The sequence below is a fragment of the Solanum lycopersicum genome, chromosome 2 (genome assembly GCF_036512215.1).
Source record: "Solanum lycopersicum chromosome 2, SLM_r2.1".
NCBI classification, from domain to species: Eukaryota; Viridiplantae; Streptophyta; class Magnoliopsida; order Solanales; family Solanaceae; genus Solanum; species Solanum lycopersicum.
This window is the reverse complement of record NC_090801.1, coordinates 69162872-69178464: the sequence shown is the minus strand read 5'-3', so window position 1 is coordinate 69178464 and position 15593 is coordinate 69162872. Positions and strand designations below refer to the sequence as shown.

At 37.1% G+C, this 15593-nt stretch overlaps 2 protein-coding genes across 2 annotated transcripts; both read left to right on the top strand.

Annotated features, from left to right (window-relative positions):
• Nucleotides 1-3573: 3573 nt before the first annotated feature.
• LOC101253848 (uncharacterized) lies at nt 3574-4811 on the top strand. Its single transcript, XM_004231931.5, has one exon. The coding sequence runs from the start codon at nt 3740-3742 to the stop codon at nt 4430-4432; it is 693 nt and encodes a 230-aa protein (XP_004231979.1). The 5' UTR covers nt 3574-3739; the 3' UTR covers nt 4433-4811.
• A 280-nt stretch (nt 4812-5091) lies between these two features.
• Nucleotides 5092-11229, top strand: SYMRK (symbiosis receptor-like kinase). The gene is made up of 14 exons (NM_001247940.1): nt 5092-5444; nt 5938-6454; nt 6579-7057; nt 7159-7309; nt 7470-7541; nt 7644-7712; nt 7911-7982; nt 8144-8322; nt 8616-8842; nt 9200-9326; nt 9413-9481; nt 9723-9912; nt 10170-10302; nt 10615-11229. Exons 1-14 carry the CDS (start codon nt 5354-5356, stop codon nt 10948-10950), a joined length of 2712 nt encoding a protein of 903 aa, NP_001234869.1. The 5' UTR covers nt 5092-5353; the 3' UTR covers nt 10951-11229.
• Nucleotides 11230-15593: the final 4364 nt, after the last annotated feature.

The following is a 15593-nucleotide window of genomic DNA, read 5'->3' as shown; positions in this document are numbered from 1 at the left end:
TTAATAACCTACTTTACTAATTCTTAAATACTTTATTTTGAATTATGAGCCGTTTGGTAAAATGTATTAGCAAAAATAACGTATGTATAATTATATCGATTAGTAATTCCTTGTTTGGTGCATTTTTTTTCATGCAATGTATAATTAACGACTGTGTTAGTTATACACTCTATTGAGTATTGAGGAGTGTGTTACTAATATTATGAATTTCTAGGTATTAGTAATGCAAAGGATTTAATACATACATCAATATGGTTAAAGACCAATTACCCCTCAAAAAGTACTTTTACATCTTTCCACCATAATTGTGAAGGGTACTTTTATACCATGCGTACTATTTTTAATACATTAAACCAAACAATGTATAAGATATAATCTATGCATAATTAATACAAATATAATTAATTTATACATTACTAATAGGGGTAATTATACAGAATAACAAACTAATAATCTAAAATAAATGGAGTAACTATTGTTTGATTTGATTGTGCTTCATAGCAAACGTTTGTCAGTCGCTTCTCTCCATAAACTCTCGTTCGCCACTCTCCATTTTCTCGCCTTTTTCGCTTTATACAACAGAAGTGTATAAATTGTGTTTCTGTTTAGTATAAAGCGAGAGAAAATTGTGTATACACGTACAAAAACATATATCTTTTTGCTTTACACTTAATTATATGATATACAAACATTTTACTTTGATTCGATTGCATACAAATGCAAATTTTATACAAATATTGCAGCGAATTATACAATTATAGCGAAATATGTCAGCGAATTATACAATTAATGCGAAATACAATTTTATCTCGCTTTATACAACAAAAATGTATAAATTGTGTTTCTGTTTTGTGTAAAGCGAGAGAAAATTGTATATACACATGCAAAAACATATATCTTCTTTCTATACACGTATAATTATACAATATACAAATATTTTACTTCGATTCAATTGTATATGAATGTAAATTTCATACATATATTGTAGTTAAATAGGCTAATGAATTATACAATTGCAGCGAAATAGACCAGCGAATCATACAATTGTATATGTATACTATACATTTATATGTTTGCTATGGAGCACAATTATGCAAACTTTGTTATAACATACAAATATAATTTTTATATTTGCTATATGTGAAACTTGCCCTTACTAATACACCCTATTAGATATTATTTTTGTACACCCTATCAAATGACTAACATCTTCTTCATTATTTATTTTGTTCTTTTCCTGTATTTTTTTTTTCTTTTCTCTTTTGTATTCTTTTCATTCTGTTCAAGGCAAACATTCTTTTTCCACATTTTTTCTTCTTTTCTTTTCTGTTTTAATTCATTTCTTACTTTCTTCAACTAAATCTTTGATATTTGATTCATCAACACCATTTTTTACATCAAAAAGATTTATTAGATCTATCATTTAGAAAGGATTATTAGATCTATGAGATTTTAAATTTCCCTTGTCACACATATTTTTATTCGTTCCTAATTAATTACTTATATCTCATAAAAGAATTCCTTTTTCAAAATTAACAAAGAGAAGGACCTTCTCCAAAAATCTCATAGACCCACTTGAAATGCAGTGCCAAGCAACAGTTATTTAGCTCAAGAGATAATATATTTTATTGAATATCGATAGATGAAAACCTTCAAATCTTCATTGTGTATAAAATGGAGCAGAGTAAGTAACAAGAATATGAAAAAGGGAGTGCATGAAAAGGGTGTTTGTGGGGGGGGGGGGGGGGGGGGAGCATGAACAAGTCAAAACACGAATTAACTCAAAAGCTTAGTAATTTGCCATGACTGCAAGCATCAGTTATCCTTATGAGATGTGAAGAAACACCATGAAATAAAATTTTCTTTAAAATCTCACAAATCCCCACCTGGGATGCCACGTCAAGCAACAGGTTTTCAGCTCAAAAGAGGACATGTTTGATTGCCATTATGATTAATATCGGAGAGAGAAATTTATAAATAAAAAAAGTTTATGTATAGTTTTACAACAAAATGGTGGTTTGGTGAGAATAAAACTGAAATTTGCGAAGCTAAAACACAATTAACTCATAGCCTGCCTATCAATTGAGTAATGCATGCAATCCTAGATACTACAACAACCATTCCAAGTTATGAACATAATAGTTGGCAGTCCAATATTTTGTAAACAAGATTACGATATCTTTCTCCCATCGACACCAGTTCATCTCGTGAAACACTAGATCCTCAAAAATAAAATACAACTTCAGGTGATGAAGTGAAGTAATAAAATTGAGCAGAATTTTCTGCATATCAAAATGCATTACATAAATATTAAAGAAATGAATACTTTTCATTTATGATTTATAATTTTAATTTTAAGTCATAAGATTACAATTTTATATTTTTCGCATATTAAATAAATTTCTTAAATATTTAAAATATAATATATATGCCTAAAATTGGTGATGCAATTCAATTGTTTCCAATTGACGAGTAAAAGAGACTATAAATTTACAGATACTATATTATTATTCAACCATATAATACCCTTCACCAGATAAGGTTATAATAAGGATAATAAAATGATTAAAATAAGTTTATAAGAACTTACATATACTTATGCACTACCAGTTTATTGGATATATATATAAATCAGTATTTAATACGTAATAATTGTTTTATTGCCTAAACTCACTTTGATAAATAATAAAAACTGTTTAGTTGCTAACAAAAAATCATTGCCTAAGCGCATCTATTCCGCAACTACAAAGCATATACCAAAAAATTGTCTCTCAATCTTTGTTTCTCCAACAAAGAATGATTTTTAGATTTTTTCTTTTTTCATTTTCTTTATCATACATTATCTAAATATTAAAACATAATCAAAACTTTAAATTTGTGTCGGAAGATCCACCAATAAAAACACGCTCTAATAAAACTAATTTCTTACTTAAAAATAAACTTAAAAATTTTAATTAAAAATAAAAAAATATTTATTACTTTACCACGATCTTAAATAAATTATTGTTTGCAAAAGGATAGGCTTCGGTTTTATTAAATAAACAGTTGACAAAAGGTAAAATAGTGATGAAATGCATATATTAATTTTAAAAAGGTCAAGAATGTTTATTATTTATTCAGCATACATCCTTAAACCGACCAATAGTTATGCTTGGAATATACGATTATTATGCTGTACAGACAAATATTATGATATGAATATCTTAATTTGCCAGAATTAAGAAAACACAAAAGAAATTGGACATTTGTCCAGATTCCAATTTCCACAATAAGAAATTTATGTATTTAACGGATGTCATTATGCCATACTTAAAATAGTCTGTAACTGCTTTGGCTATTTGATCTTTCTAAAATCTTAATTAAAAAGATGGTATTTGCCTTTGAAAGTATAATATGCTATCCCCTCAAGTACTAGCAATTTGATCATTCTCTTAATTAAAAATAATAGATGTTCTTATGCATAAATAAATTATGTTTTCATCGAAAATTATATGACTTGATAAAATTAATGGGGCTATCGATGAGTTTACCTAAATAAATCAATTCATCTAAAGAATTTATCTTTTAAGAGTTTTTAAATTATTAATAATTGTGATTTAAATTATTAATTATTGAAAATGTGGCACCTAAATAAGAAACTCTGTTAGTATAGTATTTTTCATCTTTGTAAAACGGCAACGTTTGATTAGTCTCCTTCATGAACGCCCATTGAGATCCAAATGTATGCAGAAGAAGAAGAATGGATAGATATGTTCAACAATTCCTCAACAGGCTCTCTTTAGCCTCCATCATTGCAGCCACATTTATCCTTCTCTTGCTTTTCATCCGAACACCTGAAACCTGCGTTAATCCCAATATCACCAAACCTAAGCCCCATCACCGTTTCCCCAAATCAACCTGCGATTTCGCTCACCGGAGTTACACCTCAATTAAGAAACACAACCGTCGTGTATGGTCCACAACCGCCTGGATCCAAACAGTTCTTTCTTTCAAATCCCAATTCCAGGCTCTTCAGGACAAGAAGCTGTTTACTAAACATTCACGGGCTCTCGTGGTATCTGCTGGGGCGGGTCAGGCTGTAATGGCCCTAAAAGAAATGGGCCTTCACGACATTACTGGTGTGGAGGTTGTGGATTCGCCGCCGCTTGTCAGACGTGCGGATCCGCATAGTCTGCCCTTTTTTGATAATGCGTTTGATCTCGGGTTTAGTGCGTATTTGGATCGGGCATTGTTTCCTGATAGATACGTGGCGGAAATGGAGAGAACGGTGAGACTTGGTGGCGCGTGTGTAGTGGCTGTGGAAGAGTGCGGCGGCAGAGAGGTGGAGGAAGTGGTGAAATTGTTTCGGAAGTCTAAGGTGTTGGGGATAAGGAATGTGACTATGGGTGATGAAACGAGGACTAGAATCGTATTGAGAGTTATGAGTGACTGAAAATTTCATTTGATCTGCCAGTAAAAAACTTTTGGAAACTCGAGGATACCTGTTACCTTTCACGACAATGCCTAAATAATAACTGGAGAGTGAAAATTCATATATAGTTGCTAATTCGACTTTCTAATAGACTAGTTAATTTTTGTAGTTTGAAGAGGAAATTCTATTATTCAATTTGGTTGTCTTTTGAGTGAGTTCACGATAATGTAAATATCATTTACACTTCCATCGATTCCTTTCTTTCAAGGTGGATGGGAGTGTGTGTGGTTAATTGGCAGTAATTGATTAGTTGTATTTACAATGTATTATATCCTCTTCACCTTAGAATAAAATAAGCTGTAAATTACATGATTGAGAGCACCAAAAGGTAACTTTCTTGACTTGTATAGTATGAATAAAGAAAGAGAGTTAAATAAGTGAAGGCTCATTTCCTTGAGGTTTCGCAGTAGATAACAGACAAAAGGAGAGACGAATTAGAGAAGATGATTGACGAATGGTTGTTTTGTTCCGCCCTATCATTATTATTATAATTGCAATTTGAGTTGTATCATTAAACTAATTATTGTCCCACCATTACCATGACAAAGACGATTACTATTAGTTTAATCATGTAATCTCATAAACAATGTAAAATAAGTGACGTTTCTTTTGTACTAATTTTTAGTTTAGTTTTTACCTAGTAATGCTTCAAAAATTGAAACCATTGGAAGTCATAAGTCCCAGTTTGCTGGTATCTGCAAAACCTATCTTGTTCCCTCCTACCTATTTTCGCTTTTTAATCAGTTTTTCATTTTAAAATTACAGAAAATCATGAGTTGGAAATTGGATTTTGTAGATAACCAAAGTTTAATGAGATAGGCATAGTCAGGTTTTGAGTTGGGATGACCTGATAGGGCAATTTTCTTCCATGAGAATAGGCTGATGGAAGTAGATAATTGCTGGAACATAAGGTTGGTCAACTGTGTTATCATCTGCCTGGTGATATATATACAATCTGCCTTTGCACAAGAAGGTGAGTCTACATATATCATGTTTGAAGTTTTTTTTAGTTTGACAATGATATAAGAGTTACCAATTGGTTTGATATCAATAAGATAGTTGCTCTTTCCTCTATTGTGAATGATATTGATCATCGTCATCCTGTTGATCTCTATAACGTTTGTTGAATTCACTCAAGAACCCTAAGAATTCCCAAATAATCACCACATGAAGACTGATATCATTTGTCAAAAAGAAAAAAATTGCCTCAAACTATCATATAAATCTGTGTTTGATTACTCCACAAAGTGCTGCAAAACTCAACACCTCTAAACCTACTTCCACTGCATAAGTAGATCGTATTGACTACAAATCGAAAAAGAGCATAAGCAGATCAGGTAAAATAAACTTACCTGTCTTACAAAACACAGTAACCAGCTATTCGTAGCATATATATGTAATTGCAGATATGTCACATAATTAGGTTACTTAATCTAACTGATAAATTCCCATGTGGTTTCGAGCAGGATTTCTAAGTATTCAGTGCTGTGCTACTGCAAACTTTACGGAACCACGTACCAACTTAAGTTGGATTTCAGATGGAATTTGGTTCCCTGAAAATCAGAGTTGCATATCAAGGCCAGTGTACAAGAGTGAACACTATGAACGAGCTCGATCTTTTAGCTCAGACATTAGTCATAAGTGGTGTTACAGCTTGCCAACCAGGAAAGAGCATGACTATCTAGTAAGAGGTACATTTCTTTCTGTCAAACAAGAGAAGACTCTCCCACATAGTTCTTTTGTTGTTTTGATTGGTGTCACACCAATAGCCACAGTGAAGTCATCTGATGAACTTAAGGTTGAGGGAATTTTTAGAGCTACTAGAAGCTATACAAACTTCTGCCTATTGAAAAAGAAGGGGAATCCTTACATTTCTAAGGTTGAACTCAGACCGATAAATTCAGATTATCTCAAAAAGGAGCCTTCAGAAATACTCAAACTTGTACATAGAGTAGATGCTGGAAATAAGGCTGCGGAAATCAGGTATTCTTTCATCCTATCACACAATTATATTTTGGATTCGAAACAGAGTATATTCTTTCATAGTAACAAACATGTTATCATATCAAGTATCATGAAGTGATAATGTGAAGACTTGTCAACTCAGGTACCCATATGACCAGTACGATAGAATTTGGAGACCAGCCTCAAATCTAGAATCACAAGTTACTCAAACGCCGCCATCCATTATTAAGCATGTCTTTGCAAGAAAACATAGTTTATTACCTCCTGCATTCGTATTACGAACAGCCCTCACCCATCCAGAGAGATTGGACTTCTTGCATGAAGACCTTGACACAGGATATTATACTTACTCTCTCTTCCTGTACTTTCTAGAGCCCAATGACTCAGTTCAAGCTGGAGAAAGGGTGTTCTATATATACATTAACAACGAAAAGAGACTTAAGGTTGATATACTGGCTAGTGGTTCCAGATACCTGGATGTAGTTCTGAATTTCAGAGCAAATAGGTCTGTCAACCTGACAATGATCAAGGCCTCAAATCTATCTCAATTGGGACCCATTTGTAATGGTTATGAGATTTTAAAGGCTCTTCCTCGTGTTAAAGAAACAGCCACTGAAGAAGGTAATTTTACTCGAAAAATATGCATAGTAGCAGAATTTAAGATAGCAGTAGTAGAAAAGCATTACAGAAAAGTGCATTTATTATCTCTTTATATGTTTCAGTTGACATAATGGCGAATGTCAAGAAGGAATTATTGCAACAAAACAAAAACAATGAAATATGGAAGAGTTGGTCAGGAGACCCTTGTCTTCCCCTTCCCTGGCCGGGCCTAACTTGTGATCGAGTTAATGGTACTTCAGTCATCACTCAGATGTAAGTTATTCCCTCTATATCAAATACTCAAAGCAGTTTGTTTTTCTGAACATTATCAAATAATATGTCTTACCATTTTTTCCACCTCATTTATCCGTAGCATAGTAAGCACATTTGAGATAGATAGATTTAATCATTTTTCTCTTATTCCCTACCACAGAGATCTCTCCTCAGGTGGCCTTAGTGGACCTAGCCCTCCTAGCATCCAAAAACTGATGCACCTGAGAAAACTGTACGTCCAAGCCTTTGTCATCAACACTAATTCATTTTCTTTTAAAATAAATTTACAATCTGGTATAGTTTTACTAAGCAATCAAGTTATTTGCCAAGACAGGAATATCAGCATTAATGGCTCTAGTGGCACAAATTCACTCTTTACATCATACTTCACATACTCTACAAGGTAAATCTTCTATGTTGGTTTCCACATAAAATAATTGCAGAACGTGAAGAAGTTAAATAATATCACACAGAGGATTAACCTCTGAAAAAAATAACAAAGCTGTACAAAATGTTTAGTAGCAAGCTGTCTTCATGCTTCATATGTTATGATAAAAAAGTATGATGTGAAACTAATATCTTTGTCTATTTGTCCCTCCAGATACTTAAGCAGCAGGATTCATATTAGCAACAAGCTTTCTAGAAGCATAAAAGAATCTAATATTACAACAGAGTATGAAACCACTGCCCTGTCTTCAGAAAAAGAAAACAATTTCTATCATTTTACATTGTCCACTTTTTCTCTGAGGGTGGGGGAAAGCAATGCGATATCAAGAGCAGGGAACTGACAAAGAAGAGAAATAAACTAATTTCTTTTTTTTTTTTGCATTTCAGCAAAGGGATGGCTAATGTTAAACAAAACTCAAGTTCAACACATAAACTTGTGATTGGAGCAGCTGTAGGTACAGCCCTCCTGGTGATCCTTGCAATTGTTATCTCTGTGGTCTGCCTCTTCAAAAGACGAGTAATGGCAGGACCAAAATTTCTTATGAGAAATTACTCGATCACAAGGAGTAAGTACACTCTCAGCACACTAGAAATAATCCTGCACGCATAATGCATGATAATATATCAAGATAATTTAAGAATCTTTTCTTGTTGCTTGCAATAGCTTAAGACTGGAGTCAACAAGCATAAATCATAAAAGTTTTCATGACTAAGAAAAGCAGAAACTGTTACTATATCATCTGTCGCAAAGAAGCTTTTTTGACAGGAACTCCAGAAATTTGAAACTGAGTTTATATCTTTAACATTTGGTACTTAAACTCAACGAAGCAATATGCTCAAAAAAAAATTTCAAATGCAGATGCAGTATACTCAGTACCAAGCATGGATACTACCATGATGAAGTCAATATCCTCCAGGAACTTCAAATTGGAATATATAGAAGCTATTACTCAGAACTACAAAACTTTGATAGGTGAAGGTGGCTTTGGATCCGTTTACCGTGGTACCTTACCTGATGGTGTAGAAGTGGCTGTAAAGGTCAGGTCAGCCACTTCGACTCAGGGAATTCGAGAATTCAATAACGAGGTAACAATCTAGAGTATTTGTAGACCAATTTCCTCCCAACTTCCTTATTTGCATCAAAGCAACAAAAACATGTTACCTAAAATGTGAGAAAAGCATCAGCACATGGTGTGAGCAATGAATCTTCTATTTTATATTGCTGTTTCACATAGGGAATAAACTAACGATATGCTCCACAAGATTCCTCACAGATCCGTGATGTTCTCTTCATAATTACTTCCGACAAGCAGTGTTGCCTCTGAAATGTCTTAGCTCTTCAGGAGCCATCTATATAATAATGCATCTTATCCATGATAGTTAACCCATGCATCACAAATAACACAGCTTGCAAGTTAACCACTGCTGTAATTTGTATTACAGCTTAACCTTCTGTCAGCTATCACACATGAGAACCTGGTCCCTCTTATTGGCTACTGCTGCGAGAATGAACAGCAGATTCTGGTTTATCCATTTATGTCAAACAGCTCCCTACAGGATAGGTTATATGGTACTGCATACATAAGCAAATTCCTGTCTATCACTTTATCATAAGAACCAGCACTAATTTCTTGTTTGTTCCTTCATCTTGTTTAGGAGGAGCAGCAAAAAGGAAGATTCTAGACTGGCCGGCCAGACTTTCCATTGCGTTAGGAGCAGCGAGAGGCAAGTAACACAAGACTCTGCAATTCATGCAGCTCTTCAATGAAATAAGCCAATATCTATGGACTTAAGCATGCGTAAAAAAAAGAGAACGTATTTCCTAAGAGACAAAGATTGAAGGCAGAATTTAATTGAGTTAAACAATCAATCATTCCCTAGCACTTGCTATGAAAACACATTTGTAAACAGAAAATACCTAAGTATGCCGTTTTCATTTATGTCATTTTCTCTTAACCTTCTTCAGGTTTGCTGTACCTTCACACATTCTCGGAGCGTTGTCTGATCCATAGGGACGTCAAGTCAAGCAACATACTCTTGGATCAGAGCATGTGTGCCAAGGTTGCTGATTTTGGATTTTCAAAATATGCATCTCAAGAAGGGGATAGTGGTACTTCTTTAGAAGTAAGGGGGACAGCTGGGTACTTGGATCCAGAGTAAGTATTTTCTCTTCTAGATTGTGTCGTCATTGGGAAATTAGAACCAGAGATAAGTTTCTAAAGCATAGCCTAATAGACAGCTCTGCTACCTTAATATGGGTTACACGAAGTGATTATTATTTGAATCATCCGCAAGAGATTCTATTAGTATATTTATTGACTTTATTTTCATTATAATTCACCATAGCACAAATGATTCAAAAATCTTTGGGGAAATCCAGCTCATGTCTTTTTCATGAATTCTTTCTGCATAGGTACTACTCGACCCAACGTCTGTCAGCAAAAAGTGATGTCTTCAGCTTTGGAGTTGTCCTACTGGAAATCCTCACAGGTCGAGAGCCTCTCAATATTAACAAGCCAAGAAATGAGTGGAGCTTGGTTGAATGGGTATGGCCCAACTTGGCAAGTTATTTCTTTTAACTGAAATTATCCAGATACAAATTGCTACTATTCCTGAATCCTCAGAACCAAACAGTCTCTTCCCATAATTTATCTGCAGCAAACTACAGTGCCATAAAAAACTGAAAGAGCATCTTTACAGAAAGAACTTCTGTTGTTATTACGACTTACGCGATAATTCACAGCTACTTAGATGATAAACTGATGTTGATTGCTTAACTACTTTGCAACTATATGTAATACTCTTTTGATTTGCATGTTTACATCTGATCACATGCAAGTATTCACTTTGAAATACAGGCGAAACCTCTAATAAGAAGCTCAAGAGTTGAAGAAATTGTGGATCCCACTATCAAGGGAGGGTATCATGGTGAGGCGCTGTGGAGAGTGGTAGAGGTGGCTTTGGCATGCACAGAGACATACTCGACTTACAGACCATGCATGGCGGACATTGTAAGAGAGCTCGAGGATGCATTGATAATAGAAAATAATGCATCAGAATACTTGAAGTCCCTAGACAGCTTTGGAGGATCAAACCGTTTCTCCGTAGAAAGGTCCATTGTCCTTCCACCTATTAAATCTCAAACAGAACCATCCAGTCTCCTCTCAAAACCAGCCCCTCCACAACCAAGGTAAATGCTGTAGAGGAATGGATTTAAACTGATTGCAATAGATAACAGAATTCTTAGAAAAGTGTTTGGAATTTTTGCAAATTACTCCTCAAATTCCTTTTAAGTTAAATCTCGTTAAACTGTTCATTCAGTAGAGCAGATTTTGTTATACATACCAGAGAACAGGAAACAGTGTTGTCAAAGGTGTGCTTAAGCCCCAAAGTGAGGCATACTTTCCTTGCGATTGAGATCTTGAAGACTGATATTTCACTTTATCGTAAAAAAAATTCAATTTCTTTGTCCATAAATTTGTTTATTCCCGCTTAAAATTATTAATCTTGAACTTCCACATATATATATTTATGTTTGTTTCTCCACTTTGACCTTCATTAAAGCACACGCTTTATTTGTACTTGTTAGTGAAAAAACTTACAAGATAATAAAATTGCAAGATTACAATTGAAAATAAAATGAAGAAAGTAATCTCTTCAGGCTGAGGCGCGGATATCTCGCTCTCTTTAAGGAGATTCAAGCCCACTGCAGTAAATGTTTTCACCGGTCCAGCAGTAGTCCTCTTTGACTTGTCCCCTCCAGGATACAACAACCTTCACAAAGTATAACTCAACAACTCTGGACAAGAGTTATGAGTCCAAAGCTCCACAAAAAAGAACACCTCCCTTCAACTAATAAGAACTCTCTTTTAGACTAACTCTTTCACTCTTTGTTTTCTCTTCTGAATTGTGTGTCTCTAAAACCAAATGAAGACTATCACTATTTATACTACAAGAAGTCTTCCTAGCAATGAATAGGAAGATAATGGAGATAGTAAATAGTGAAGATAATGGTCTTAGGAGTTTCATAGGTTACAATGGGAGTTACATAGGTTACAATAGGAGTTACATAGGTTACATAGGTTACAAAAAGTAATGAAGGAATTAAGAATGAAATACATTGATGGATAACCAATGCTAATGGATAATGTAGAAGTCATCCTTTCCAATTAATAACAGATAGTATTAAATAAATAGTATTAAATAATATTAGTATTTACTGTGTACTAATCCTAGTCCTATTAGGATTAGTACTCCTTAATCCTAGTCCTATTAGGATTAGTATTCCTTCATGGTATCAAGAGCCAGAAAACCTAGATATTCTTTTCTCTAGTTTTTTTTCTTTCTCTCTTTAGGGCACCGATCGTTCCATCTCTTCTCTTGGGCGGCGGCAGCCATGACAACCGAGGTGGATCCTCTCGATTCACTTCTTTTTGGCGTTATACTCCTTCTCAGGCATCTTTATGCCCTGATTCCCGAAAAATTATCAGACATAAATTACCCTACATGGAAAATCACCATTCTTACAGCCCTTAAGGCCAATTACCTTCTCAAATACGTCAATGGAAGCACAGAACCGCCGCCGGCAGTCATCACCGCCACGGACAAATCAGAAAAAACCAATCCGGCCCATGCCGCCTGGAAAGCCGTGGATGGCCAGATCCGATCATGTTTGATTGCGGTCATCTCTCCCACGGTTCAGAAACACGTCCGATCCTACACAACTGCTTCAGCCCTGTGGACGGCCCTCGCAACACGCTATGCATCAATTTCTCACTCTCATATTTTTCAATTGCGTGATCGTCTCCACACAATTACCAAAGGCACGAAAACTATGGCGGAGTATTTAGACGGGGTCTCCCCCATCATCACAACCCTCGACACCGTGAACGAAATCATTCCCGAAAAAGATCTCGTCATGTGCGTCGTTCGGGGGCTCCCATCAGCTTACTCCTCCATTAAATAGGCGGTTTGCATCAGTCCAACGCCCGTTGACCTGGCTACTCTCTCCTCGTGGCTAAAAAGTGAAGAAATCAACGTGGATCTGGAAAGCAAACTTCTTCTCCGAGAAGCCACTGTTGTGGAGCCGGCCACCGCCCTCACCGCAAGCCAGAACTATCGCGGGGGGCGTGGTGGCGGCCGGCAGGGGAGTCGCGGCTACGGTATAAACAGCGGAGGCCGCGGGCGCGGCGGTCGGCAGGGCAATCGTCCGCCGTACGACGGTCAGCAGCACGACAGCAACAACAGCCTACACTCCTTCGGCAATGGCGGGCAGTCATCTTCCAGCGGCGGGCAGGGCACTTACGAGCGGGATCGTCCAACTTGTCAAATCTGTCAGAAAACAGGACACACCGCTGTTCGTTGCTGGTTTTGGTATGAGGAGAGCCGAAATAGTGATAACCGTGCCAATTATGCATCTCAAGCCGGCCCCTCCTCTGAATGGTTGTTGGATACTGGGGCCAACATGCATGTTACTTCTGATCTATCCAAGCTTAACGCTCCAAATCCATATCATGGCTCCAATGGTATTACTGTTGGCAACGGTGAGTCCCTTAATATTTCTCACACTGGTACGGGTACCATTAAAACCCCCACCGCTATCTTTCACCTAGGTAACCTTACCTACGTCCCTTCTATTAAAACCAATCTCCTTTCAGTTCACCAATTCACAAAAGACAATAATTGCTCACTCTTGTTCACCTCTAATGATTTTCAGATCCTAGACAATACTACCAAGAGGGTGATTTTTCAGGGCCCCTGTGAGCATGGTCTGTACGTTCTTCCTGGCACAAGTTCGTCTGCCCACCCAGTTTCAGAAAGCGTTCCTGTGGTTCCGGTGGCTCTTTCGGCTGATGGCCACAGTCTGTTGTGGCACAGTCGTCTGGGTCACCTTCTACTCAAATAATAAATTCTTTAATGTCTCAATTAGGTTTTTCTTCCATTCATGTAAACAATTGTGACTCCTGTTCAATTGCTAAATCTCATAAATTACCTTTTACTTTATCTGAGAAGCGTACAACTACACCTTTTCAACTTATTCATTCTGACCTATGGGGTCCTACTGTTGTTCCTTCATTTGCTGGTTTTCGCTATTATATTTGTTTTGTGGATGATTTTACAAAATACACTTGGTTGTATCCACTAAAACACAAATCACAGGCATACACCACCTTTGTCACTTTTGAAAAAATAGTCAAAACACAATTCAATTCTCATGTTAAACTTTTTCGAAGTGACAATGGAAAGGAATATGTAAATAACATCTTTGGTCAGTTTCTGCAATCCCTGGGAATTATACATCAAACCTCCTGTCCATACACTCCCGAACAGAATGGGGTGGCTGAGCGTAAGCATCACCATCTCATTGAAACGGTGGTTACTCTTCTACATCAATCTCATCTTCCTGTCTCCTTTTGGATAGAAGCTCTAGCCACCGCAAACTACCTCATTAACAGAATGCCCAGTCACACCCTCTCCAACAAATCACCCTATCAACTCCTTTACCAAGAACTTCCCAATTATACCAACCTCCGCGTCTTTGGGTGTCTTGCCTACCCTTGGCTACGCCCTCATATTACTCACAAATTACAATCCTGATCCCGTCCTTGTATTTTTTTGGGCTATCATCCTACCTCCAAGGGTTATCGCTGTCTTGACCCACAAACTCATAAAGTCTACATATCTCGTCATGTCAAATTTGTCGAAAATGAGTTTCCCTACGAGTCTATTTCCTCCTCCACAAATACATCATTCATTGGCGTCCTTCCCCTTTTTCCAACATACTCACAGGGTCCCTCACCACCTTCCCCCACATCTCCACCCACTACCCAACCACCCCTCATCACCCCTTCGACCGTCACCCACAATACACCCGCAATCACCACCCACACTCACAACCAACCCGAACCACCCCATACCCACAACATCTCCAGCCCGATCCGTTTTGGGTCCTTCCCGGCCACCCCCGAATCACCACCGCTTGTGCCACCCCCCAATACTCATCCCATGTTAACCCGTGGCAAAGCCGGTATCTTTAAACCCAAAACCTTTCAGGCTACCATACTACCAAATACACCCCTTCCCGATAGTGAACCAACAACCTACTCTGTTGCCTCAAAAAATGCTTATTGGCGTTATGCTATGGATGACGAGTTTAAGGCTTTGACTGATCAGAAAACGTGTGTTCTTCTACCTAAGCCCATGGGCGGCACCCAGTGGGCTGTAAATGGGTGTACAATATTAAACACACGTCTGAAAACGTTCCTCCAGGAACTCGGCTTCACGTGTTGCGTACACGACACGAGTCTGTTTACTCGACATTCAGCACACGGTACAGTCATTCTTCTTGTCTATGTAGATATCGAGATCTGTTGCAGAAAGCTAGACTGGAAAAATGCACCAGTTAACCAATACCGATGGTGGTCTCTTCGTCTACGAATGGAGCCGACACCCCCTTTGCCGATATCACCCACTTCCGCAGTCTCATTGGGGCTCTACAGTATCTGGTCATTACCCGTCCTGACATCCAGTTTGCTGTCAACTGAGTTGCTCAGCGCATGCATCAACCAAGTGAACATAATTACCATTGTCTAAAACGCATTCTCAGGTACATTTTTTGCACTCTTGGTCGTGGTTTACTCATTTGACCCGGGGACTTGGAGCTTCGGGGGTTCTCAGATTCAGATTGGGAGAATGATAAAAATGACAGAAAATCTATATCGGGGTTTCTTGTTTTTTTGGGGCCGAACCTGATCTCCTGGTGTACAAAAAAACAACCCAATGTCTCTCGGTCCTCAACTGAAGCTGAATACCGCGCCCTTGCTCTTCTCGCTGCTGA

What these genes read in the sequence shown, in the direction of transcription:
- LOC101253848 (XM_004231931.5), top strand. Translation starts at nt 3,740, where the DNA reads ATGGATAGATATGTTCAACAATTCCTCAACAGGCTCTCTTTAGCCTCC.
- SYMRK (NM_001247940.1), top strand. Translation starts at nt 5,354, where the DNA reads ATGGAAGTAGATAATTGCTGGAACATAAGGTTGGTCAACTGTGTTATC. An exon ending in ACTTCAGTCATCACTCAGAT is followed by an intron (nt 7,310 to 7,469) that starts GTAAGTTATTCC and finishes TCCCTACCACAG; the next exon opens with AGATCTCTCCTCAGGTGGCC. An exon ending in TACTTCACATACTCTACAAG is followed by an intron (nt 7,713 to 7,910) that starts GTAAATCTTCTA and finishes TTGTCCCTCCAG; the next exon opens with ATACTTAAGCAGCAGGATTC.